This window comes from Dictyostelium purpureum (assembly GCF_000190715.1).
Source record: "Dictyostelium purpureum unplaced genomic scaffold DICPUscaffold_69, whole genome shotgun sequence".
Lineage (NCBI taxonomy): Eukaryota > Evosea > Eumycetozoa > Dictyosteliales > Dictyosteliaceae > Dictyostelium > Dictyostelium purpureum.
This window is the reverse complement of record NW_003519406.1, coordinates 1-27,595: the sequence shown is the minus strand read 5'-3', so window position 1 is coordinate 27,595 and position 27,595 is coordinate 1. Positions and strand designations below refer to the sequence as shown.

The following is a 27,595-nucleotide window of genomic DNA, read 5'->3' as shown; positions in this document are numbered from 1 at the left end:
AAAAAAATATAAATATATTTTTTACAAAAGCTAAAAGTTATAATGGGAAAAAAAAGGACAATACCAATAAAATAATAAAAATAAAAATATAATTAATTTAAAATATATTATTAAAGAAAAAATGAAATTATTTACAAAAATTAATTAAATCTTTTTATTATTAAATTTAAATTATTATTTTTGATCAAATGTGATATAATGGTTTTTTAAAATATTTTAATCGATTATAAAAATCCATTCGGAATGATAATTTTGGAGTGGGAGAGTCTGGGCTAAAAACTAACACTGAATGGGACCCTTTTTTAAAAAGACTGGAATTGAAATCCATAAGTGGTGGAATGACTTTGAGCTTTTTAATGAGAAACGAGATTTTAAAATAAGAACATGTTTGAAAAAAATGAATTGAACTAAGTATTAAAGTTTAATAAATATTAGTTAATTAAGATAATAATAATTATGAAAATATAATCTTTATAGTTACCTAAATAATTTTTTCTTTTATAAAAGAGATCCTGGAACATTTAGAATATTTTTGAAAGAGATTTGAATTTTTCCTTGATGATACACTTGTTAACTGTTTTCAACTTTATCGAAATCATAAATTGAAACTTTGAATGAAACGATATAATTAATAATTTTGTCTTCTTCGTGCTCATAAGTGAAACATAGAGAGACGACTTTAAACTATTAATTTTATCTCCATTGATTTCAATATGAATCAATATCCATATGGTTAACAACGTATCGATCCGATCTATTATGATCTAAGATTTAATTTCTCCAATGTTTGCTTGTGTTCACAAGAGAGTTGAACTACAGCTATTTGCTCGGATAAAAGCTTTTTTTCGAGCAATTGGATAATTTCATCTTTTTCTAATAATTCCTCTTGTAATTGATAAGATTTGCTAAATTGATTTTCTAATTTAGCTTTGAGTGAGTTCTTTTCTTCAACCAATTTACATTGTTCAATATCATTGTCTTGAGATAATTTTCTTTGTTGGTTTAATATATTTTGATATTGACTAATTTCTTGAAATTGGGCATTTTTAACATTTCTTAATTTTTCAAACTCATATTGGTTTTTTTGATCAATTACTTCTTGTTTTTCAGAGAGAATTTTTTGATGATCATTGTGGATTCTCTTTTCTGCTTCTAATCTTGAAAGTTCATTTTTTAATTTTAAAATAGTTAATGAATAATCATTATCTAAATTTTTGTTGGCCTGTTGTTGTTGTTCTTGTTGTTTTAAATCATCTATTTGTTTTAAGCATTTATATAAAAAACCTAATAAAATACAAATGACTACAACAAAAAAGAAAGAACCAAAATTTAAAAAATCCATTATTAACTGTAGATTAGAAGTGTGAATGATGATTAGGAAAATTATTTAGTTGAAAATTATATTATTTATTTAAAAAATTATTTGTGATATTAAATTATATTATTGAATAGAATATTATAATAAATAAATATATATAATTATTTGTATGTTGATAAAATAATAAAAAAAAAAAAAAAAAAAAAAAGTTTCTATTGAATTGCTATAAAAAAAAAAAATTAAAAATTAAAAATTAAAAAAAAAAAATTTAAAATATTAAAATATTAAAATTTCAAAAAAATTAAAAAAAAAATGAAATTTACCACAAAAAGAAATGATTAAAAAAGAAAATGGGGTTATAACCACACATTAATATATGAAGTTCAAAATTTTTTTAATTAAAATGATATAAAAGGATTAAGAGAATTTGATTTTGATAAAGAAAAAAAAAAGATACTATAGAAATTTTAATAATAGTAAAAATAAAAAGAGTAATAAATTTTAACAAATATATCAGAGTTAGTGTTGGTTTATTTTTTATATAAAGTTTTCATTTATTTATCAATATGATTTTAATTAAAAAGAAATTCAAAGAGAATTGATAGCTTATTGGACCTAAAAATAATAGAACAGATAGTGACCAATCACCATAATAATCATCATTAAGAAATTGTTGTACTTCTAAAATTGCAAGTCATTTAACCTAAAGAAGAAAAAAGAAAGAAAAACACCAAACTCATTAAATAAAGCAGTCAAAAGGATCTCATTAAAACATTATCTCAAATAAATATTAAATAAAAAAGCATCACCATAAAAAATATCTATTTTTTTCTTTTTAATATTTTATTTTTTTATTTTTAAGTATGGAAATCATTTACTTTAACCTGTTTGTTAGTTCTTTTATTGAGTCCATATTATTTAATTATTATTTGATTGTCTTTATATTTGGTTATTATTATTTATAATTAAATTTAAATGAGAATTTCATTAAAGTTGATGCATTAATTTTAATATTTTTAAACTCTGCTTCCCATGTATTTAAATGTGATTCTGCATTTTCTAAAGTTGATACTGTTTATTTTTTTATAATTTAATTTTTTTTTTTAAAAAATTTGTCTTTTTTTTTGGAATATGGTGAAGTTCATTAATAATTTTTTTTTTTATGTATATTATTTATTGTTAAATATTTACAATTCTATACTTTATCTTTTAAAACTACTTCACCATTTAAATAATTTTCCAAAATGAGTTGTAGTATAGATCTTACTAAGAGCTGAAATGAATAAATCTTGATGAAGGAATGTTTATTTCATCATGTGTTAATTGATTCTATAAAATTCATTTCAAACTTTGTATAATCAAAAAAAAAAAAAAAAAAAAAAAAAAAAAAAGTAACAAAAAAGGATTATTGATAATTAATTTATCAAAAAATTTCCCAAATAGGGAATAAAAAAAAAATTTTAATAAATTTAAATATTTAAAAAAAAAAAAAAATTTTTTTTTTTTTTTCATTTTTTTACTTTTTTTTTTTTATTTTTATATTTTCAACATTCATTTTTTTGCATTTTTTATTTTTATATTTCCATACATATTTTTTTTCTTTAAAGTAGATTAATTTTATATTTTAATTAAAATAAATAGAATATACGAATAAAAATGTTTTTAAATAATAATACAATTAGAAACTCAATTAAAAGATATAAAGAGTAAGTGATAATAATCTTATTAAATTTATATATAATATTTTAATGCTAATATAATTTATAACTATTCTTATTATTGCTTTAGTCAATTAAACAAGCCATTATTTAAAAATGAAGCTTTATATCAATTAACTAAATATTTGTTATTATTGGACGATGCTTCAGAGGAAGAATTAAAAGATTGTCAAAATTATATTTCAGAGTTAAAGAAAAGTGGGGTTTTAAAAGAGGGTCAAAAAGAACTTAAAGAGATCAACATTGAATTTTTAATTAAAAACAAACAATTCAATCAAGCCAAGGACTTATTATCAAATGCTATGAAGCAACATCCTTATCATTTAAATTTTATTTTAAAAAATTTATCATTATTATTATCAACTGAAAATTTTTACGAGTAAGTATTCATATATTTTTGTATTTTCAAAAATAATCAAGGAATATCTAACCATCATTTTTTTTAGATTTTTCAAATTTATTAAAGAAACCAAATTAAAATATCAAAGAGACCCAAAATATTTAGGCTTTGTAATCACCAAATTAGATTTTTTAACACTCAGAGTACTTTCAAATGATGATATAGAAATTAAAGGAGATACTTTAGTATTAAACGAATCAATTCGTTATATCAATTTGGTTATTTTAAAAACAGAATTTTACGATTATATGATTAGAGCAACAATTCAAAACAGTCACATTAAATTATTTGATAATACAATCATAGAACAAAATAATAGTAATAATAATAATAATAATGATTCAGCCATTTTAACAACTGAAGAAGCAAATTCGAATATTGATTTCGATAAACTTCCAAAAAGAATTTCAGATTTTAAAAAACAAATTAAAACAATTAAATTATTAAAATCAAACATCAACAATAACAAAAATGAATCACAAGAAATTATTATTGAACAACCATCATTAGAAGAATTTAATGAAAGATATTTCTTTTATAAGGGTATTTTAATTGATTTTCAAAATAGTGATAATAGCAACATAAATATTAGACACAACCCATCATACAAAAGTTACCTTAAAGCTTTACAAAGAGAAACTCCAAATAAGATCGGTACTCAAAATCAAAAAGTTATTCAAGTTTCATCAGAGGTTTCAAGACAATTATTTGGCTCAATTAACAGACCTTCCACTACTGAAGATGATGATGGTGAAGTAAAGCTCAACTTTTACAAATTATTAGGTGAAAAATTAGATTTACCATTCAACTACATAGATTTTTTAGTTCAAGAATTCAAGAATACCAATCAAATTGTTGAATTGGATAGCCATTTCATTCATTCAATTGAAAAAAATGATCTTGAATATCTTATAAAAAATCCTTTAGATTTTCATCGTTTTATTGGTTTCAGTTTATGGCACACAAAGCACAGTAATAATTTCAAAACTTTACTTGATTGGTTAAATAGATTTTTTTCACCTTTTATTCAAATGATTAATATATATCAAAAACAATTAGAAACCCCATCTTCACCATCTCTTAGATCAACTCGTATCACCTTATTACATATCGCCGTTTATGCTTTAAATTTAATTTATGAAACAGAATTCCATCAAGCTTTTCAAAGTCATAATGGCACATTTGGTCCTGCTCCACAAACTTTAGAATTATTCTTAGATAGTAGTTTTAATACTCCATTTCAAAAGAACTCTTTACATGCTAAAATTTGGAATTCAATGGTTTACTATTTGATAAAGCCATCAGCTACCACTGGCTCAGAAGTGTACTCTATGTCTACTTTGTCTGAGTTACTCAATGGAATTTTGAAAAATGGTGAAAACTTGCACCCTTTAACTTGCTATAAAATTGCTGGAGATCTTACCCAATTATCTGATTATTCACAAATTGCTCTTGAAGATACAGACATCAATATTCCAAAAATTCAAGTTACTTATTTATCAATAACTTTAAAAAATGTTTCATATTATCAGCAACAGAACCAACCACAACAGCAACAACAATCATTAATGCAATCACTTTCATCATCTTTATCAAGATCAAGCATTGGAAGTAAACAATCTTCAAATATATTTTATGATAAAAAGTTTTTAAAAAATATTGAAGACAAATGCAATGAAACATTGTCATTAATTTATAAAGAAAAAAATAATTTGAAACAAGCTCTCAATTTTTTATTAAAAGTTAATACCCCGGCTGCATATATGGAATCAATCAAATTGTGTGACACAATCATAAACGTTAATCAAGGCAATCCAGCTTACGATAGACAGGTTTTCATTTCATTAGTTACCTTAATGAATAACCTTTGGAACAAGTGCCAAGATTTTAATGTTACCGATTTAGACTTTTATGGAATAAGCTACGATGATTATTTAAAAGACATTGATAATGCTTTAGATTCAATTACATTTTGGAAGGATAAGTTTAATTTTAGTGAAGTACCATCTTCTCCAAATATTGTTCGTCATTCCCCAATTAATAATAATAATAATAGTATTGGCAATAATACTGGTTCTCCATTGGCTTCAACTCCAATGAAATCAAGTTTTATTCCAAGTTCATCAATTTATGGCGGTTCAATAAGTAGTACTCCTATTAAACAATCATTGCCACAACAACATCAATCTATAGCTAATGTCATTCCAAATAATTCCCAAACTCCATTAAAAATATCAATGCTTTCAAATTCTCCAATTAAATCTCAACCAGTTAAAAAGGTTCCAGAGCCAATTAAACTTGATTTCGAAGAAGATGATTTATCCTCATTCAAAGATGTTTTCCTTGAAAGAAGGAAAGAAAGAGCCGAATTATTAAAAAAGTTGGATGAAAAGAGAAAATCTTTAGTTGAACCAAAAGATTTTAGAAAACCATTATTAGATTTGGACTATATTCCAGATACACCAAGAGTCTCAACTATTTTCTCAAAACCATTAGTTCCAAAGCCTTCAAATTCGAGTGCAAATTCAGCACCACCAACAACGGAAACTACTGGTGGGCTATTTGGTTTAACAGCTACAAACCCACAACTACCAACAACTACTACTACCGCAACAACTCTACAACCACCAACAAATGCTTCTGGCGGGTTATTTGGTTCTACCACTACAACTCCAGCACCAACAACTTCTACTACCGCAGCAATCCCACAACCACCAGCAACTACTGGTGGATTATTTGGTACAACACCAACTACTACTAGTGGATTATTTGGTTCTACCACTACAACTCCAGCACCACCAACAACGGCAATTACTGGTGGGTTATTTGGTGCAACTCCAACACCTCCTTCAACAACTACTACTGGTGGATTATTTGGTGCAACTCCAACACCATCTTCAGCAACTACTACTGGTGGATTATTTGGTTCTACCACTACAACTCCAGCAACTACTACTGGTGGATTATTTGGTGCAACTCCAACACCACCTTCAACAACTACTACTGGTGGATTATTTGGTTCTACCACTACAACTCCAGCACCACCCACTGTTACTGGCGGGTTATTTGGTACAACACCAACTCCACCACCACCACCACCACCATCAAGTACTACTCCAAAAGCTACTCCAATTCAAACAATCGCACCATCAGCTTCAACATCTACATCAATATTTGGTTCAAATACTTCAAATATCTTTGGTACACCTAGTTTCACCATAGATTCAAAATCTCCATCTTCTTCATCCCTTCCTTCATTATTTGGTGCTAGTTCAACTTCATCAGCTGGTGGATCAGGTTCAAGCTTGTTTGGTGGTAATTCATCTTCTTCATCCCTTCCTTCATTGTTTGGTAATGGATCTTTATTATCCAACCCATTACTATCTCAAAAGAAAGATAGAGACTCTGATTCAGAAAGCTCAAGTGATTCAGAAACTGATAGTTCTGATGACTCAAATAAATATCCAAGCAAAACTAAAGGTAAACAAACTAGTATTCAAAAGAAAATCCAAAGCAAAATTGATGAAAAGAAATCTCAATCTTTATTCCAAATTAAAAAGAACAATGAATTACCAAAATATGAAGAGAAAAAAGAAAACTTTGATGAGGATGAAGAAGAAGAGTACGAAGAAGAGGATGAAACTGAAAGTGATTATGATGAAGAAGATAACCAAGAGGGATATGATTATGATGAAGACCAAGAAGAATATTATGATGAGGATGATGAGGATGAATATGACCAAGAAGAGTATGAAGAAACCATTCAAAAAGAAGAAGAAAACAAACCAAAACAAACCTTTTTATTTGGTAGTATTGGATCTACAGCAAAGGCCGAAGAAGAAAAGAAATCTGAAGGCCTAAATACTTCCTTAGTTTGGAAATGTATTGCTTGTAATTCTGAGGTTAAAGAAGAAATTAAAAGTTGCCCATCATGCTTCGCTCCCCAACCTAAGGATGTTAAATTTGTTTCACCATCTCCAAAATCATCATCTGATCAAATTAGCTCTATCTTTTCTGCTCAAAATTTATCTCAAAATGAACCAGCCAAATGGGGTAATTCAATTTTTGGCAATACCTCCCCTACAACTTCTACAACTTCAATATTTGGTGTTACTAAATCACCAACAACTTCTTCAACTTCGGTATTTGGTAATACCTCCCCTACAACTTCTTCAACTTCGGTATTTGGTAATACCTCACCAACAACCTCTTCAACTTCAATATTTGGTACTACCTCACCAACAACCTTCTCAACTTCAATATTTGGTACTACCTCACCTACAACCTCTTCAAATTCAGTATTTGGTGTAACCTCACCAACAAATTCAATATTTGGAAATAACCCCTCCACAACAACTTTCACAACCTCAGTATTTGGTACTACCACCTCCAATAAACCAAACTCTGTTGATCAAACAAAAATAGAAGAAAAAAAGGTTGAAGAACAAAAGTCCGAAGAATCATCAAAAAAAGAAAATGAAACACCATCAGATAAATTAATTTGGGCATGTGCTTGTTGTGAAACTAAAAACCCAAAAGACTCTAAAGAATGTTCTGTTTGTATGGTACCACAACCAAAAGGTGTTAAATTTACTTCAGAAGGATCATCATCAACTCCAGCTCAAAACAATACAGGTCTTTTTTCATCAACTTCACCAGTTACATTTGGTACTACCACACCAGTTACATTTACTTTTGGAACAACTACACCAGCAACATTTACTTTTGGAACAACTACACCAGTATCATTTGGTGATAACTCTATAACAAGCTCTAAATTAGAAGAAGAAAAGAAAGTTGAAGAAACTAAAGAAAAAGAACAAGAGAAGGAAACAGAAAATGAAGCACCATTAGTTTGGGCATGTGCTTGTTGTGAAACTAAAAACCCAAAAGACTCCAAAGAATGTTCTGTTTGTATGGTACCACAACCAAAAGGTGTTAAATTTACCTCAAAAGGGTCATCACTATCATCAACCTCATCTCAAAATAATGCAGGTCTTTTCTCATCAACTTCACCAGTTACATTCGGTACTACCACACCAGTTACATTTGGTACTACCACACCAGTTACATTTGGCACTTCCACACCAGTTTCATTCGGAACAACTACACCAGTTACATTTGGTGATAATAACTCTATGACAGGCTCTAAATTTGAAGAAGAAAAGAAAGTTGAAGAAACTAAAGAAAAAGAACAAGAGAAGGAAACAGAAAATGACAATGAAGCACCATTAGTTTGGGCATGTGCTTGTTGTGAAACTAAAAACCCAAAAGACTCCAAAGAATGTTCTGTTTGTATGGTTCCACAGCCAAAAGGTGTTAAATTTACTTCAGAAGGATCATCATCAACTCCAGCTCAAAATAATGCAGGTCTTTTCTCAACAACTTCACCAGTTACATTCGGTACTACCACACCAGTTACATTTGGCACTTCCACACCAGTTACATTTGGAACAGCTACACCGGTAACATTTGGTACCTCCACACCAGTTTCATTCGGAACAACTACACCGGTAACATTTGGTAGTAATATTTCTAGCACAACCTCAAATTTATTTGGTAGTGCAACCAGTTTAGAAGATAAAAAACAAGACCAAAAACAAGAAACAACTGATAGTAATGTTTGGGTTTGTTTATGCTGTGAACAAAAGAATGAATTATCAACTAAAAACTGTTCATTATGTTTTGCAAATAAACCAAATGAAAAGAAAACTACTGTTACTATAGAACCAGAACTTTCCACAAATAACACACCAAACCAAATATTTGGAATGAGCAGCCTTTCAAAAGAAATTAATAGAGACTCTGGACTCATTGATGAAATTTCTAAAATCGAAGATCCAAAAGAATTAGACCAACCAGAATCCAGTTCTGAATCAGAAAATGAAAAAGCTATCCAAGAAGAACCAATCAAAGTTACCATTAAACCATCATTATTTGCACCTGCCTCTTTTTCAGCACCAACTAGTGCATCATCATTTGGATTTGGTAGCAGCGGATTTAGCTCTTTCGGTACTAACAATGGTGAAAAAGTTTCAGCATTTGGACCAATTTCAACATCCAATGCTTCAACCAGTTCACCATTTGGAACAGGATTTGGAAGCACCTCCTCGCCATTATTTGGTCATACTCAAAATATTCCATTAAAACCATCAACACCAGGCGAAAAATCTCCACCAACTGCAGTATTTGGTGCTCAAGCAACATCAAGTTTCTCTTCATCAACACCAATATTCGGATCAAATGTGAAATTACAAACATTTGGAGATTTATCAGAAAAAAAACCAGAAGAAACTAAACAAAACAATGAAGAGACAAAAGAAGAAACCAAAATAGTTAAAGAAATTGATAGTAAAAAAGAAGAAAATAAAGGTGAACCTCAAGAAATAGAAACTAAACCAATAAAAGAAATTGATAGTAAAAAGGAAAATGTTGTTGAAACCAATTTGAAATCACCATCCAAAGTTAAAAAATCACAATCAGCTGAAGAATTTAATAATATTGACGATGATGAAGATGATGATGAGGAAGACTATGATGACGCTGATAACGATGATGACTATGATGACGATGATGACGATGATGAAGAAGACGAAGACGAAGACGAAGACGAAGACGAAGAGGACGAAGAGGAAAACTATCAAGAAGATCAACCAAAACAAACCTTTTTATTTGGTACTCTAGGTTCCAGCATGCCCACAAAATCTAACGAGGAATCTGATCAAGCAAAAACCCCAACCAAATCACATTTATCACCACCAACACATTCTGTTGGTTCACCTTCTGGATTCTATAAACCAAGTAATGGTATTTTTGGAGCAACAACTAACTCCTCCATTTTTGGTAACTCAACTACAAGTATCTTTAGTAATCCAAATCCCACAAATAGTGGCAGTGTTTTTGGTAACACAACTTCAAGTATCTTTAGTAATCCAAATCCCACAAATAATGGCAGTGTTTTTGGTAACACAACTTCAAGTGTCTTTAGTAATTCAAATCCCACAAATAGTGGTAGTGTTTTTGGTAACTCAAAACCATCTAATAATAATATTTTTGGATCCACCCCCCAAACAGACACCAAAACTACCAATAACGATGATTCACCACTTGAATCACCAAATACTTTTTCAACAATTTTTAATCATAAAACAACAGAAAACAAATAAAAAATAAATAAATTGTTTTTTTAGAAAAAAACTTTTTTTTTTTATGAAAAGATTATTTGAAAAAATTATTTTAGGTTTATAAAAAAAAATTTTAAAATTTTATAATAAAAAAATTATAACTGATGATGATGGTTAAGATTTACAAACAAAAAATATTTAATGTATTTTGTACATGTCATTGGATACCATAATGAGATACTGTAATAGTGACATAATAATAATAAAATTAGAAAATCACACCACTCACTTTTTTTAAGACACACATTTTGGTTCTATTGTCCTAAATGATTTATTGTTTGTCTTTATTTTTTTTTTGTGTTTTTTTAAAATTATCATATTTTTTCTTACTTTTTGTTTGATGCATTGTAAGAAAATAATTTTACTTTTTCACATATTCTAAAAATAAAAAAAAATTTTAAAATAGGCACTAAAATCAAAATAAGAAAACATCAATAAAAAGTTTCTTACAATGTGTGCATATATGTGTGTGTGGTATGTGTGTTTTGTGGGTTTTTTTTTAGAAGCAGAAATTTGTTTATGTGTGTTGTTTTTTTTTTATGCAGATTTCCTAATAATAGAACATAGTTGAGTGTTTTTTTTTTTTTATTGATTGTTGGGTGGGTTTTTATTTAAATTAAAATAAATAAAATAATATTTATTTTATTTTATTTTTTTAATTATTTTTCATTTTAGATTGGAATTATTATTTAAGATCAAAATTATTAATAATTATTTTATATTTATTTAAACATTTAAAATAATACTTTATTTCAAATTATTTGTAATAATAATAATAAAAATAATAATAATAAAAAATAAATATTTTTCAAATACAATCATTTTTTTAATCATTCTGATTATCTTTAAAACACAACACAGAATTAATCAAACTTTGAAATAATTAATTAAATATAAATTTTTATTAGTGTGTTTTAAAAAAAGTTTGATACCTATCACATACACATATTTTTACAAAACACATACACTGTAATAATTTTATAAAACACATAATTTTTTAAAACTCTCAGTAAAAAAAAAAAAAATAAACCCACTTTTCACCCCCATTTCACAACTACATTATAATAATTATAATTATATTTATGATTATAATTATAATTATAATTTTAAAAAACAATTACAATTAACCCACTTCTCCCAAACTATTTTAAGAAAACGTTAAATTAAAAAAAAAAAAAAAAAAAAAATATAAAAAAAAATGGTTGAAGAGAATAATAATAATAATAATTTAAATCAAATTGATAACATTGATAAAAATATAAATAATAGTAGCATTAATATTAGAAACAGTAATAATAACGAAGATTCTATAAAAACTAGTTATAATAATAATAATATTAATAATAATAATAATAATAATAATAATAATAATAATAATAATAATAATAATAACGAATATAATAATTACGATAAAATTATAAATAGCAGTAAAATGATTCAAAGTAATTATGAAGATAATAATAATATTGAATTGGACTCTATAAATAGTAGTGTAAAGAAATCAAATGAAATTTTACCTATTACAGAATATAGTTCCAGTGATAATAATTCAAATTCAGATTCATTTAATTATAAATCTGAATTGAAAACATTAAAAATCAACTATTCAATTTTGGTTTTTGTATTATATGTAATGTTAAGTATTTTTTTTGGTGGAATGATGATAGGATGTAAGTTGCAAATTAATTTAAAAATAATTATTTAAATTTATATTAATTTTTTTTTTATTTTTTTTTATTATTACCAGTACCATGGTTTTCAATCGAGTTTTTCAATTCAAGTGGTGTTAAAGTTTGTGAAAAAGAAATTCATTTGGGTTCCCAAAAACCTCCATTACAAAAATTTGAAGAAAATCAATGGGATAATTACCATGAAGGTTATCAAGTATTAACAGTTTTTTTAGTATCAACAGTTTTACTTTTCATTGATGTATTAATGGTAATTCCAGTTTTATTTTTCAAAAATTATTTTTCCTTAATTCCAGATATTGTATATTACATTTTAGATTGGATTCTAATTATTGTAGCATTATCCACTTATAAAAGTTATTATTTCATTCCAAAAGGTTTTGCTATCGATGGCTGTTCATCCAATAGAGCAACTTTTGAAAACCATTTAAGCTCTGCTTTCTATTTTGCAATTGCCAGAGCAGCCGCACTCAAGCTACTAAGAATAGTTGTCAGTGTTTATTTTGTTTATAAAGTCCAACAACTAAAACAACAAAAACATCAAAATGATCAACCACATGAAAAATCAAAAAGTTTTACCAACTCGATATGTGTAAAATCGTTTCATGACCTCAAAGAAGTAGGTGGAAGTGAATGTTAAAAAAAAATAAAAATAATAATAATAATAATATAAAAATATAAAAAACTAAAACATCTCAAAAAAAAAATATATAATTAAAATTGTAAAATGAAACTTCAAGCCTAAATATCTATTTATTTATTATATAATTTAAATAAAATTATTAATTTAAAAAACAAAATAAAAAAAATAAAAATAAATCAAATTTTTTTTACTTATGAATTTTATTTTATTTTTAAATATTATTTTTTAAAATTAATCTTAGTTAAATAATTGAAAAGAGTTAAAAAACACAATCAAAACTATATTTAGTATATACTTTTATATAGCTTCATTCATCATCATCATCATAGGAAAAAAAAAACTTTTTAATTTTATTCCTAAATAATATTTACTTGTATATTTTAGTGGGAGTGTGTTTATTTATCTATTTTTTAAATGTTGGAAAAATAAATATTTATATGGAATTTGATATATAAAATTATTTAATCACCCACTCACTCACACACACAAACATATACACTTACTCACTTTATGTTCTGGATAGAAAAAATACCATGCAATATCAAACACACATATTGATAAAAAAAAATTTATTAAAAACTTAATCAGTTTAATAGATTTAAATACATTATTTTTTATATCATTTATTCGAAAAGGGGTTAAAAAAAAGTGTGTTTATATAAAAATGTATAAATAAATATATATATTAAATTAGGAATTGTTGTTTTTAATATTTAATTTTATATTATATTATATAATCATTATCATTATAATTATTATTTTTATTATTAAACATTAAATATAATTTTTTTTTATTATGATTTAAATAAAAATTTAATAATAAAAATTTTATTTTTTAATTTTTATTATTTATTTTATTTTATTTATTTTATTTATATTTATTGTTATTTATAACTTTTTCTTAATTTTATATATTAAAAATAATTAAATTTAATATATATATTATATACATTTTATATATATTTATTTATTTTTTTTTTTTGTTTTTTTTTATTTTTTTTTTTTATTTTTTTTTTATTATTTTTTTTTTAAAATCTATTTTAATACACAACACATCAAAAAAATAATTTAATAATATACATATTGTATACAATAATTTATGAATTTATTAATAATAATAATTTATTAAATAAAAAAAATAAATAAATAAAAAACAATGAATTCTGACTTGGGAGAAATTCTTGTTGAAATTCATAACTATAGAATTCAACAGCAAAGTTTAAATAACAGCGTAGATTTAAATAATACAAATAACAATGGTGACAATACGGATATAGAAAATACTCCTGGTGATGAAAATATAACTTTGGAAAATATAAAAACGCAAGAAGAGATAGACACTAACTATGACCGTGCATTAAAATTTTTAAACAAAGGAATATTTTGTGATTTTATTGTAATTTTAATTCCGACAATAATAGTAGGTGGAATGCTATTGGGCTGTAAGTAACAATTTAAATCATAATTAACTAAATCTAATATTAATGATAATCTTTTTTTTTTTATTTATATCCAGTTCCATGGTTTAAAGTATCATATAATGATAAATATGGTGTTGAAATTTGCACAAGAAATATACAAATTACAAAACCTACAGAAAGGTATAACAAAAGTATAGAGACACAAGAATCGATAGATGCTAGAGAATTAACTACCAGAATGATGTATGCATGTTTATTATATTCAGTTTTGGTTTTTTTAGATTCACTTCTATTATTACCAGTGTATATCTATAAGAAATATAAATCGATCATTTTTGAAGTAATATTGTATTTATTAGAATGGACTTTCATCATTGCAATTCTTTGTACTTTTAAGCGTTTCAATTTCTATCCTCAATCAATTCATCTAAAAGGTTGCGAGGGCAGAAATATCCAGTATTCGGAGGTTTCATTATTTATGGGTTTTTATTTTCTTGTATTAAGAGTTGTGGTTTTTAAAACTATCCGAATAGCTCTATGTATAAAATGTGTGTTTAATGCAAATAGATTATTGAGAGAAAGCAATTGGAAGAAGAAAGAGTTTTAAAGAAAAGAGCAGAATCCTTAAACTTAATTGTATATGAATCATCATTAAACCAAAGTATCGATAATAATCTTACAACTTCACAAATTATAAAAAATATTAAATAAAAATTTAATTTATATAACTATATTTTAAAAACTATAATTTTTATTTTACTTTATTTTTTATTCTTCTTTTTGTTGTTGTTTCTGGCTTCCTCCATTAAATGCGTCGTCTATTAAAAAGGCCATATATACACAGAAAGATATTAATGTGAACCAAAAAATGGGAGATATTACATAAAATACTGAAAATCCTGCAATTAATGGCATTGAAACTCTAATGGGATCATGTACACCGTTTTTTTTTATTACTCTTACTGCACTTATTACAGTACATGTATGAAGTAACATAAAAAAAGCACAACCCAATAAAATAGGTATTTCATTTACTGGATTAAACATCTCGGAAACTATTTGAGGAGCATCTGGTCCTATTAATGTAGGTTTAAAGGCATTCAAAGCCAAAAATAAACCAACTGTGCTTGCAGTCATCATTTGTAATGGTCTATAAAAGCTTTTAGAGTTATTTCTTGATGTTAAGAATGATAATAGAATTGTTGATAAACCTCCATAAACTAAAGTAAAAATCAGTTCAGATTCTGGAAATACCGTCCTTAGGGAGCTCATAATCAAACCACACGATACAAAAAGAGTTGTATATGAAATTTTATGAACTTGGTGGTATTTAGGAAAGGATACTTTAAAGTCACTGTTTTGATCTTGATGAACTATGGTTTGAACTGGTTTTTTTAAAAAAAAGTAAAGAGAGGCAGCTATACCACAAATACCACCAAAAAAACCTATTTTATCAGGAAGAACTTGAAAATAACTAATAAACATTGAATATAATATTCCCATTGATGTGTATTGAATCGATGAATTTATAAATATTTTATTGAGGGCATCTTCGGATTGTTTTAAATTATCTTCTTTAATAATATTATTATCTACATTTATTAATTTTTTATTGATGTCATGATTATGATTATTACTTGTAAATTGTCTATTTAAATTTAGTAAACCATTGAATCTATTGATATGATTTGGTGATTTGAAACTATTAATCGCAAAACTATTTGATTTTAACAACACATTACAATTATTAAATTTACTATTTTTTAAAAAATGTGTAAGGTTATGTTTTATCATTTTTGGAGGTTATTTGCAATAAACAAAAAGAAATTTAAAAAAAAAAAAAATAAAAAAAAACAAAAAAAAAAAAAAATATCTTTTTATTACAATAATTTGGAAAATAAAAAAAAAAATAAAAAAAAAATAATTAAATTAAAAATATCTTATTATTATTAAAATAATAATAATTTATTATTTTATAAATCATCCAACTCTTTTTCTAATAAATATATCTTTTGATTTAATGATTCAATTTGAGTTAAAAGTTCATCTTCTTTTTGAATTAAGAAATCTTTTCTTTTTATGAAATCAGTTTCACCCACAAATTTGACCCACTCTTTAGAATTTGCTACAAGGGAATCTAGTCTGGTAGTGATTTTATCGTATTCCACATTTTTAATTGCTTTTTCTTCCTCTAATTCTTTTTTTTCATCTTTCAAATCTTGCTTCTTAAAATATTTATCGATGGCATCTCTTTGTTGCTTTAAACGTTGATCTTTGGATAAAACCTGAACAGAGTATTGAATACGTGGTGATGAAAAACTAACCAAACTATAAAAAGTACTATTTGGAACTTCACTTGTAGTTGTTGCAGATGTTATTAAAATGTGGTCAGTTGGTTTGGCGGAGCTTGGGTTGATTGGTACAGAGTTGTCAATTAATTCATGTTTGTTGTTTGATATGGTTGGTGGTGGTGTTGTTGAATCTTCTGAAATAATAATTTTACCATTTTCATCTATCATGTTTGGGGCATGAGCTGCTGCAACTTTTGCAGAGTTTATTCTGCCCATATTGTCATCATCTTTACTATTTAATGATTTTTCTTTTGGATCCTCACTTTCTCCTAAAATCTTTTGTTCAATAATTGAACCCACCCAAAAATAAATTATATTCTCTTGAAAGTATTCATCCAATTCTTCGGGCTGTTCATCAAAAACTTCTTGAATTAAATCACTGACTCTAATAATATATTTATCTGAAAGAACCTCCAACATTTTCCAAAAACGTTGATACTTTTCAAAGATTTGAGTTTTCTTTGTGTCACTATCGGATGCATTTGCTTTTTGGTACATTGAATCGATTACAGATGATAACTTTTGAACAGATTCAGAAATGAAAAGGTCAACTAAAAAATGATAATCTTCACCTCTTTTTACCAAACCTGAGATTAAATCAATATCTCTCATTTGACCACCAAAAATTGAAATCATGTTTTCAATTTCTTCATTTGATAACCAGTTCTTTGTATTTATTAAATCGATACCTGTTGTAACCTTTTTTAAATAACTACTGTGACCTCCACTACTAACGATCTGTGAATTTTTATTTTTATTATAATTTGCAATTTTATTTTGTTTTTGATCATTGTTGGTGGTAGTATCGTTATAGTTTTCATCGCTATCCTTTACATTTTCTTCTTCAGTTGATGATTTTATTATTGGGTGATCTGCAATTTTAGTATGAGAATGTTCATCGCTAAAAACCAAATGCAAATAATTTCTAACCTCTGAATTACTTGGGAAGTTTATGTTATAAACAAATCTTCTTTTTTTAAAATTGGTATCTAAATATGATTAAAAAATATAAAATTAATAAGAGTTGGTAAATGATTTTTTAGGTTTTTAAAAAATAATAATATTACTTTGGTCTAAATGGAAATGTATAAATTGTGATGATGTTAAAAATACAATATTTGCCAATTTGTTGTCAGTTACTGCAATACACCAATCTAAGAATCTAGTAAAATTTTCAGAAATTGGTAGTGCTTCAATATTTGAAATTGTAATTAATGGTGTAATTTGATAGGTTTCTTTAATTTTTACTAATGCTTGAAAGACTGTATCTAAACCTTGAACAATTTCTTGAACATTAACTCCTACATAAAAGAAATAACAATTGTTAGAATCTATTATTTTTTAAAATTAAACTTTTATTATTGTTTGTATATGAAATATATATTTACTTTGTTTTTTTTCAGGTTTTAAAAATAATGATGAAATTGGATCACTTGATGGTAATAAATATCCCAATCTTCCTAAAAATGATAACAACAATTCGTCATCTGTAATTACAGCATTTTTTCTCATATCTACTAAAATTGACATTTGTCTTGATGATAAAACTCTACGAACAATATGTGATTTTCCACAACCCTCGGGACCAGCTATGACTATAGGACCAATTGGTGGCTTCATAAGAAATGAATTTAAATAGTTTACTTCTTTTTCACGATTAAATGATATATTTGAAAGAAAGGTTTGGTCATTTGCTGTAAGTGATAAAATATCCATATCATCTGAACCCTTTTTGAACATATTGATAATTCTTTGAATTTGTCTTGGTTGCCATCTTCTTGCAATAAACATAAAACCAACAATTGTAAAACCCATTAAAAACTGGATTTTAAATTTTTAAAATTAAATAAGTAAAAAGGTCATAATTATGATTTGAACATATATATATTTAAAGTACTTACTCTAAAACCCCATGATCCGAAATTTCTTTGTGATTGATAATTTCCTTTAATTATTGCATTTTTATTATTTTTATTATTGTTATCTGTCTGTGAATTTTTATTGCAGTTTAATAATGTTGTTGTTGATGATAATGAATCATTTTTAAATATACTATTACACCCATTACTGTTATTTCTTTTTAAACCATTATTATTATTATTATAATTCAATGGTATTGGAGTGATTGGGTGTAGTTTTTTGATTGTTTTAAAAGCTGTTAACATTTTCGTACCATATTATTTAATAAAATTTTAACTATGGTGGAAATATTATTATTATTCTTTCTATTTGGATTATTTTTTACAAATGCAGGTTGCAGTAATTCATAAATTTACCAGTTGAAGTAAAAAAAAAAAAAATTAAAAAAAAAATAATAAAAAAATTTAATTTAAAAAATTTAAAAAATAAAAAAAAAATAAAAAAAAAAAATAATTTTAAAAATAATTAAATGAAGCAAAGAAATGAAATTATGGTTATTGAACAACACTAAAGGAGATACTCTAAATAATACATTTTAAAAATAAAAAAATTTGATAATTTAAGAAAAAAAAAAAAAAAAAAAAAGTTTGAATTTATTTACATCTGATAGTTATAATCACCACCATTATTATTATTATTATTATTATCATTATTGTTATTATCACTATTATTTTTGTTACTATTAATATTAATATAAATATCATTTTTAGATTCTTGATTGATTTGTTCTATAAAATTATTTTCATTAAAGCTATTGTAATTTAAGATACTATTATGCATACTATTTGAGGAATTTGAATTATTGTCAAAACTATGATCAACATAGACATCTTCGGTAATATTTTTGATTGGAGTTGGACTTAATAATCTTTCTTCCTCTAGGAATCTTGGGTTTTCTTTCTTTTTATCAAGAATTAAAATTTGGTCACTTCTTATACTACCATAAACAATAATAAAGGTACCAATTAACGAAATAAACCAGGCCAATGGATTGAATTGGTCTTGGTATGGATCTATACAATAGTTTAATAGTAATATAGTGGCACCCATACCAAAGAATAGTATTGATACTCCAATTGCTGATAAAACACCTGATCTGAATCTTTCTGAAACTGCAAATATAAAACAAAAAAATCCTGGTATAAGCCCTAAAAACGGTATGACTAGTGTCCAACTTGGATATGCGCATAGATCTGGTGAGTCTGGTAAAGGTAGATTTAAATATGGGTAAAATTCAAAGTAGAAAAAGAAAAAGCTACTTAAAACTACCGGAGCAATTCCAACAAGAAATCCAAACTTGTAGTCGATTTTATTACCATGCTTCTTTTTCTTGAATAATAAAAAGTTTGAATTCTCTGGTAGATACTTTAAAAACAATGAAAAGTGAAATACTATAACCATTACTAGAGCCCATGAAACCACATAATATACTGATTGAAGGAATGCTATACTTAAAAGTTGTTGTAATGTTACTGCTTTTTGATTTGCTGATGGTATAATACTAGAAGAGGATGAATGATCATTTGAGCCTGAGGTTGATAATGAATAGCTTGATGCATTGCTGCTATTATTATTTGCATTGTTATCATTACTATTATTATTAAAAAAATCGTCAATATTAAAACTTTGTGGTAATTTATTATCTAAATCCTTTATATTTCCATTCGTTTTAATTGGTACTAATGGAAATGGGAAATTGTATGTTATATATTCCCATCCACATAAACCATATAGCAAAGCCCATACCAGCGTTATAGTTGTTAAAGAAATTGAAACATAGAAGCCATTTTTCAAACCAGAGTAACGTCGATACGATTTGGCTCGGAGGTGAACTAAAGAAAAGATATTCATATATAGACCTTGGAAGAAATCTCTCCATGTTGTATATGGCACTGGCTTTAGCCTTTCGGGTTGTTGATAGTATTTTAAATAATAATTTTCGTTTGGATTTTCTTCATCTTGATTACCAAAATGTTCTATTGGGCCTTGAGATAAAACTACGCAATTTCTAGATCTCATTTCTAAAACCACTAAATTATAGATTGTACGGATGATGATACCAATAGAGATGAATCCCAATATCATCAAAATTGCTATAGGAGTCCAAAAAGATGAAAATATTTGAACTAAATAAATTACAAATGGAGACTTAAAAAACATTATTAAAAAACCCATAGATAATTGACCACCATATCTCATTCTTTTCGTAACACCTTTACCTAAAGATAAATATAAGATTCCAAAATAATTGAATAACGCACCTATTATTACACCCTTCCAATAATCATATATATTCCCATTCCTTGTATTATTAGCGCCGATTCTATTCCAAAATGTTCTTAACATAACCCTCATACTAAATAATAAATATTTATTAGTTTTATTAATTAATATAATTGCTTTGAAAACCATATCAATAATAATATTTACGTAATCAATAAACCGTTAAGCAAACCAAGACCTGAACCAAGTACTGTTAAAATACCTATAAATAATATTATTTAATTAGTTTATATTGATTTATTTAATTTTATTCATATGAATCAAAACAACAGAATAATAGTTACCACTTAATTCGGGATATCTGCAAACTCCATGGGGCACTGTTTCTTGATTACTGTATACAGCTTTAAAGTCACAAACACCCACACTTAATGGACACCTTATAACGGCTTGATAAGAGTTATCGGGATTTGTATAATCTAAGGATGTTTGCCAACTTTGTGATACTTGTAAACATTCGGCACTACAGGTATCACCTGGTTTTAAATCTATACAACCAACACTAGCAATATTCATTGTTAAATTGGTATCAGGTATTGGTAAATATGATAGTGTAGCGTCACAATTTAATGTTAACTTTTTCTGTATATAACTTTTACACTCTGTACTATTTTTACATTGATCCGTATTTGCTCTATAAATCCACGAATCCAATGGAGTTGCATGACTTGCACATGCACAACATGATGGTAATGGTTGATATTGTGGCTGAATTGAATAATATAAATAAATAAATAATAATGGTAAATATAATATCGTTATAATACCACTTAACGGATTTCTACCTTTCTTGTCCTCTGTTATAGAAATAAAAAAAATTAATTATTATTTTAATTAATAATAACAATAAAAACTACACATACCGACATATTTTGGTTGTAAGTCTGCATTCTCTAAGAAATCGATGGTTTTATCCATTTTTTTTTAAATTTAAAAAAAAAAAAAAAAAAAGAAAATATATATGTTTATTATTTATTATTTGTTATATATTTGTAATATTCATAGCAATTGATTTTAGATGGTAATTATTTTTAAAAATTATTGGATACAAATAACGATTAAAAAAAAAAAATTTAAAATATATGAAAAGACATGAAGGAAAAAATAAATTAAAAAAAAAAAAATAAAAAAAAAAATAAAAAATAAAAAAATTTATTTTTAAAATTATAAAAAAAAACCAGTGATAAAAAAATTAAAAAATTATCTTGGAACCAGTGATATAAAACGATATTTTGGAATTGAAAAAAGAAAACTATAAATTCAATTTTTTTTTAAAAATAGTATAAAACTTAAATATTGCAAAAAAAAAAAAAAAGGTGATATTTTTGATAGTAGCTCCATGTGAATTTCCTTGTGGTTGGTTCTTTCTTGGTAAATTTCTTTATAATCTCTTTCGAAGTGAGTGGTGTGTTGTAGTCCAATGCAATCCAGTGTTCGTTGCTAAACTGTAAACAGTCATTAAATATTTTTGATTTATACATTAGTTGATCAGCTTCCAAGCAAATTTGGTATTTCATCAATAATCCTTACTTTATCATAATAAACAGTTCCAAATTTTTGAATAATTGCTATATTAAGATTATTGTTATTTGACATTTTATGTTTAAAATGATTTATTTAATATCAAATAAAAAAAATTTTAAAAAGAAATTAAAATAAAAAAAAATAATTATTTATTAAAAGAATTTTTTTATTGGGTTTAATTAATTGAAAAAAAATTTAAATAAAAATAAAATAAAGGCAGCATTTATTAAAATAATGAAATCTGGGTATTGAAGCACAACTTTATAATTGGACATAACGGATTTACTGAAATCTAGAACATGTGTCAAGTAAGTTGTTTAAGTTTATTTGAAGCTACCAGATAGGACCAACTAAATTTTTCCTATATCTATAAAACCATTCGATGATACCATAGTTGCTTGGCCAGAACAATGTCTGATATTCATCAAATGGTTGATTAGAATGAAAAAATTTATTGTCTATTGTTTCTATTTTATTTTTATTTTCTATATTTATCACTACTAAGTTCTATTCTATTAAAATATTCTATTTATAATTTTATTATTGTCTAAAATAATAAAAAAAATTTGTTGTTGTGGTGGTGATGGTTGTGAATGTTGTTGGTTGTTGTGGTGGTTGTAGTTGTTGTTGGTGGGCGGTTGTTTTTTTAATGGTGGTTGATGTTGATGTTGATGATGGTCTCTATTATTAAAATCTAAAAAAATAGTTAGATACTACATTACTACAGATATATTTAAATAATGAATACTATCTTTTACCTACTTTTTTTCTTAAAAAGTTCATAATTCTCCAAAAGCTTTTTAGTGTGCTCATAATCGGTCACACGTTTTCTTTCTTCGAATAATTCTTCGAGACCTGAATGTGCCTTTTTAATTTTTTTTCATCAATAATTATTAATTTACCAAATGTAAATCTATATAATTTAGCAAAACTGTAGAATCTAAAATGATAATATAAATGTTAATACCAATAATAAATTAAAATATATATTAATAATGAACAACTTACCCAATGGAAATTAATAATGAATAGACAAAACACATTGCCTTTTCAGACAAAGTGTCGGATGAAAAAAATATGGTGTATAAAGAATATGCTAAAATAATTTCTATAATAATAAAATAAAAAATAATTTTTATATAATTATTATGAAGACGAGTTTTAGAGCTATTGATTCTGGACTCCATATTAGCAATTCTGGACTCCATAGCTAAAACTTGATTTTCAAAAGTTTCCTATATACAAATAAAGCTATAATTAATATTTATATTTTTTTTTAAAATGTATGTTATAAGAGATAATTACCTTTTTTGAAAAATAATTGCCCATTTTTTTTTATTTACCTGTAAATTGAGTAGGGTAAAATGGGAATAATAAAATAATTAAATATATATATAAAAATAAAATTATATGATTATGTAAAATATAACTATAACGAGGCTGAAAAATTAAGCTGACTGATTACAAAGGACTTTTGATGGCTAGATTGAATTAAAAAAAAAAAAATTTGAAAAAAAAATTAATTTATATATAAAACAAAAAACTTGATTTTGAAAAAAAAATAATAAAAAATTTAATTAATAATAATAAAAAGTTTAATAATTTCCTTTTGTAAATATAATAGATTAGATCCAAACTCGGTATTCCCTATTTTGTGCATTCTTTTAAATTATTAATCTGTAGCTATCATAAAAGTAGTGATCATCCATTTATTTTTTAAACACAATACCCTAATAAAAAAATAATTTAATTAAAAAAATATTAAAAAAAATTAAAAAAAATTAAATTTTAACCCCACCACACACTTTTTTTTATTATTATAAAGTTGCTAATATGTTTGGGAAATGAATTAATAAATTTTTTTTTTTTTTAATTAAATAAAAATGAAAATTACCAATTTTAGAACCCATTGCAATCTGAATTATTCAAAAAAAAATGATGATGCCAACTGTTTAATTTCAACAAAAAAAAATTTTAATAATATTTTTCATTTTTTATTAAAAAAAAAAAATTAAATATTATTTATTTTAAATAAATAACTTTAAAGTCATTGAGTTGAGAAATTTCTTTTTATTTTTTTTTTATAATTTTAATTTTTTATTTTAATTTTAATTTTTATTTTCATTATTTGAAAGACTGAGACGATTTAATGTGATATTTTGAACTAGAAACTTACCCATCAGAAATAGATTGATCATTGAAACGAGATATACATGAGGCTATACCATGCTCAGAGACTTGTTTATTTGCCCAGTGAATGATATCAATTTCGATAAATATGGGTTGATCATTTTGCATTTTAAGAGTGAAATGTAGTGGTATTTACAAGCTTGCCATAAAAAAGATAATGTTAATTTACGATTACTTTCATGAATATTTTGCAACGAATACCAATTAATGTGAAATGAGTGAAGCTTTTTTAATTGATTGTACAATAGTTGCAATTTTCCAAAGCCATATAGGAATTTGATGGGTTCATGTTGACATCGTTCCAATTAATTGAGCCTGGTTCAATCTTATCGAGTATTTAAAGTATGACCAACCCATCTTAAAAATCTTGTAAATTATTAACATATGTTTTAATTTTAAGTGAGTTTATCCACATTCATCTCTTGCACTATCAACATCTTTAATAATTTGATTTTGCCAATGAATCTTAAATTAAATAATAACGATAATAAATAATAAAGATTCTAGGTAATAAATTTGTTTGAATAAGCCAACGAGCAGATTTTTTTTTATTTTTTATATTTTTTTTAATTTTATTTTTTAATTTTTTTTTTTTTTGAAATTTTTAATAAAAAAAAAAGATGCAAAAAATTTTTTTTTATTTATTTTTTTTTAAAATATGATTAAGTAGTAGCTGGACAAAGCATTTTTTTAACATTTTGTTCATTTTTTCATCACACAAAGAAGGTGGGTTTGAATTAAAAACACAGCAAAACTGACATGTCTCGTTGTTATTACTTAAGTTTGATAATGAAGAAGAGGAGCTAGAAACGAAATTTTGATCGGTGAATGTAAAAATATTATTTTGTTGATTATGTTGATATTGCTGAAATTGCTGATAGCCTTGTTGAAAAAAGGTGTTTTGTGGGTTTATATAAAAATTGGAACTATTATCATTGTAGATGAAACTATTCATTTGTTGTTGTTGATAAAAGTTGTAAAGAGAGTTATTGATATTGTAATTGATATTATTGTTTTGGTTTAGGTTATTATAGACATTACTGTTACATTTTTTTATTATTATATCAATATTATTATCTCTTGCACAACTATGTTTATTTGGATTATATACTTTAAGAATGTTATATATTGAAGTGAATATAGGGAAGTGGAGATTGGTTGAACTATTATTTGGTGAATTATGTTAGATGATGAAGCTGTTGATAAGGATGTTGATGATTCGTCACCATTAGATAATAAAATTCATGTAGCTGTAGCCATTGACTTTAAATAGGTTACTGATTAAATGATAGTCATTTTTATCTCTACACTTATCCAATGCATTAAATAGTCTATTAAACTTTTGCTGAGGTTGTGGTTGAGCATGTTGTTGTGACTGTTCAGGTTGGGGTTGAGATTGAGGTTGAGGTTGAGGTTGTGGCTGTGGTGGTAGCTGTGATTGTGATTGTGGCTGTGGTGGTGGTTGTAATGATGGATCGTTTGGTAGGTCATCTAAATCTGATTCATCAAATTGAAGTTGTGAAAAGAAAACAGTAAACCACCCTCTTGCCATCATTGTTGTTAAATGAACAAAAGCTAATGGATCATTTGGTGTATTTCCTCCATGAAGCATTTTATTCCACCAACAATTTGCACCTTTTAAATTAAAGGAGAGCGGTCTTGCTAAAATATCTTCGCCTTGCTTACTTATCCAATCTCTATGAAAATAACTGAATACAATATTGATACGTTTAATTGAATGAATATAGTTGTTCCAGTGGTGAAGGTAAAACCTTATTAATTGAGGACCATCTTCATATAGAATAGATTCATTAAAGATTTTCATTAGGTGATTGTGGCAACACTCTACTAACATTCTATAAAGATCCATGGGTGGCAATAGGTAGTTCATCATTCGGTAGTTTACAATACATAATTGAAACACTATTGTGTACATGGTCATCATCGCTTTTCTGTTAAACTCTAGTGGATATGCTATTAATGTTTCCAGTAGATGATAAAATTCTTCGATACCTCCTTCTTTTACAATTAATTTCCTTTCTCTATATAAAGACTTCCATATTGGCAAATGGTTCATAAAAGATTCTTGATTATCATTATTATTTATATTATAAATATTTAGTTTTGGTTTAAATATTTTTTGAACAAAATTATTTAAATTATGATTAATTGAATTATCGACATTATTAAAGTTAAAATTTAAATAACTATTATTAAAATTATTATCAAATAAATTATACATATTGTTATTATTATTATTATTATCTAATATATTACTATTATTAATATTTTTATAATATTCACTTAATTCGTTTAATGAAAAATTGTTATTATTTTCATCTGTTGTTGTGGGGTTGTTGTTTGCTGGTTTATTAGTATTGATTCTTTTATTATTAGAGTTTAAATTCTTATCTATCGAGATTCTTTTTTTATGCGGTAAAGTTATTACATTCCATTTCTTTAGATATAAGGGTTTCCATAAAAAATTATCTTGAGAAATTTGATATAAAAATGAATCAACAAAAGAAACATTTAATAAATCCTTTTCATTTAAATAACCAAGAATATGAATCCACACCTCTCTTGGTATTTTTGTAATTAATTCGTTATTATTATTATTGAAAATATCATTTTCGTTCATTATTTTATTATCACTATTATTACTATACTGATTTATATTTTTATTATTATTATTAACATTATTAATATTATTAATAGTACTATTATTGTTATTATTATTTATTAAAATTTCCATTTATTTTTTAAATTAAATTAAATTAAATAAAATAATATAATAAATAAAAATATAAAAATTTATTATTACTTCTATTATAACAATTATTATAATTAAAACTTTATTTATTTTCTATAATAATAAACTATAAAAAAACAAAAAGATTTATAGTTTAATTTTAAATTAATTCAAATTCAAAATGATAAATTTAATTATTATTA

At 25.2% G+C, this 27,595-nt stretch overlaps 8 protein-coding genes across 8 annotated transcripts; 2 read left to right on the top strand and 6 right to left on the bottom strand.

Annotated features, from left to right (window-relative positions):
- Positions 1-757: 757 nt before the first annotated feature.
- DICPUDRAFT_77285 (uncharacterized protein) lies at positions 758-1,342 on the bottom strand (the record flags this gene model as incomplete). Its single annotated transcript, XM_003286354.1, has 1 exon — positions 758-1,342. One exon carries the CDS (start codon positions 1,340-1,342, stop codon positions 758-760), a length of 585 nt encoding a protein of 194 aa, XP_003286402.1.
- A 10,535-nt stretch (positions 1,343-11,877) lies between these two features.
- On the top strand, positions 11,878-13,097 carry DICPUDRAFT_46762 (uncharacterized protein). Its single transcript, XM_003286374.1, has 2 exons — positions 11,878-12,290; positions 12,368-13,097. The coding sequence occupies exons 1-2, from the start codon at positions 12,053-12,055 to the stop codon at positions 12,946-12,948; spliced, it is 819 nt and encodes a 272-aa protein (XP_003286422.1). The 5' UTR covers positions 11,878-12,052; the 3' UTR covers positions 12,949-13,097.
- A 652-nt stretch (positions 13,098-13,749) lies between these two features.
- DICPUDRAFT_91698 (uncharacterized protein) lies at positions 13,750-15,102 on the top strand. The gene is made up of 2 exons (XM_003286373.1): positions 13,750-14,393; positions 14,468-15,102. Exons 1-2 carry the CDS (start codon positions 14,108-14,110, stop codon positions 14,977-14,979), a joined length of 798 nt encoding a protein of 265 aa, XP_003286421.1. The 5' UTR covers positions 13,750-14,107; the 3' UTR covers positions 14,980-15,102.
- A 38-nt stretch (positions 15,103-15,140) lies between these two features.
- DICPUDRAFT_150371 (uncharacterized protein) lies at positions 15,141-16,166 on the bottom strand (the record flags this gene model as incomplete). The annotated part of the gene is made up of 1 exon (XM_003286353.1): positions 15,141-16,166. The coding sequence occupies one exon, from the start codon at positions 16,164-16,166 to the stop codon at positions 15,141-15,143; it is 1,026 nt and encodes a 341-aa protein (XP_003286401.1).
- A 179-nt stretch (positions 16,167-16,345) lies between these two features.
- DICPUDRAFT_30895 (uncharacterized protein) lies at positions 16,346-18,888 on the bottom strand (the record flags this gene model as incomplete). The annotated part of the gene is made up of 4 exons (XM_003286352.1): positions 16,346-17,655; positions 17,791-18,024; positions 18,112-18,544; positions 18,625-18,888. The coding sequence occupies 4 exons, from the start codon at positions 18,886-18,888 to the stop codon at positions 16,346-16,348; spliced, it is 2,241 nt and encodes a 746-aa protein (XP_003286400.1).
- A 352-nt stretch (positions 18,889-19,240) lies between these two features.
- Positions 19,241-21,844, bottom strand: DICPUDRAFT_97369 (uncharacterized protein; the record flags this gene model as incomplete). Its single annotated transcript, XM_003286351.1, has 4 exons — positions 19,241-20,999; positions 21,074-21,128; positions 21,211-21,723; positions 21,790-21,844. 4 exons carry the CDS (start codon positions 21,842-21,844, stop codon positions 19,241-19,243), a joined length of 2,382 nt encoding a protein of 793 aa, XP_003286399.1.
- A 1,084-nt stretch (positions 21,845-22,928) lies between these two features.
- On the bottom strand, positions 22,929-23,779 carry DICPUDRAFT_77278 (uncharacterized protein; the record flags this gene model as incomplete). The annotated part of the gene is made up of 5 exons (XM_003286350.1): positions 22,929-22,975; positions 23,213-23,305; positions 23,353-23,390; positions 23,459-23,685; positions 23,756-23,779. The coding sequence occupies 5 exons, from the start codon at positions 23,777-23,779 to the stop codon at positions 22,929-22,931; spliced, it is 429 nt and encodes a 142-aa protein (XP_003286398.1).
- A 1,418-nt stretch (positions 23,780-25,197) lies between these two features.
- On the bottom strand, positions 25,198-27,563 carry DICPUDRAFT_97368 (uncharacterized protein). The gene has a single exon (XM_003286349.1). The coding sequence runs from the start codon at positions 27,393-27,395 to the stop codon at positions 25,869-25,871; it is 1,527 nt and encodes a 508-aa protein (XP_003286397.1). The 5' UTR covers positions 27,396-27,563; the 3' UTR covers positions 25,198-25,868.
- Positions 27,564-27,595: the final 32 nt, after the last annotated feature.

What these genes read in the sequence shown, in the direction of transcription:
- DICPUDRAFT_46762 (XM_003286374.1), top strand. Translation starts at nt 12,053, where the DNA reads ATGATTCAAAGTAATTATGAAGATAATAATAATATTGAATTGGACTCT. An exon ending in TGGTGGAATGATGATAGGAT is followed by an intron (nt 12,291 to 12,367) that starts GTAAGTTGCAAA and finishes TATTATTACCAG; the next exon opens with TACCATGGTTTTCAATCGAG.
- DICPUDRAFT_97368 (XM_003286349.1), bottom strand. Translation starts at nt 27,395, where the DNA reads ATGGAAATTTTAATAAATAATAATAACAATAATAGTACTATTAATAAT.
- DICPUDRAFT_91698 (XM_003286373.1), top strand. Translation starts at nt 14,108, where the DNA reads ATGAATTCTGACTTGGGAGAAATTCTTGTTGAAATTCATAACTATAGA. An exon ending in AGGTGGAATGCTATTGGGCT is followed by an intron (nt 14,394 to 14,467) that starts GTAAGTAACAAT and finishes ATTTATATCCAG; the next exon opens with TTCCATGGTTTAAAGTATCA.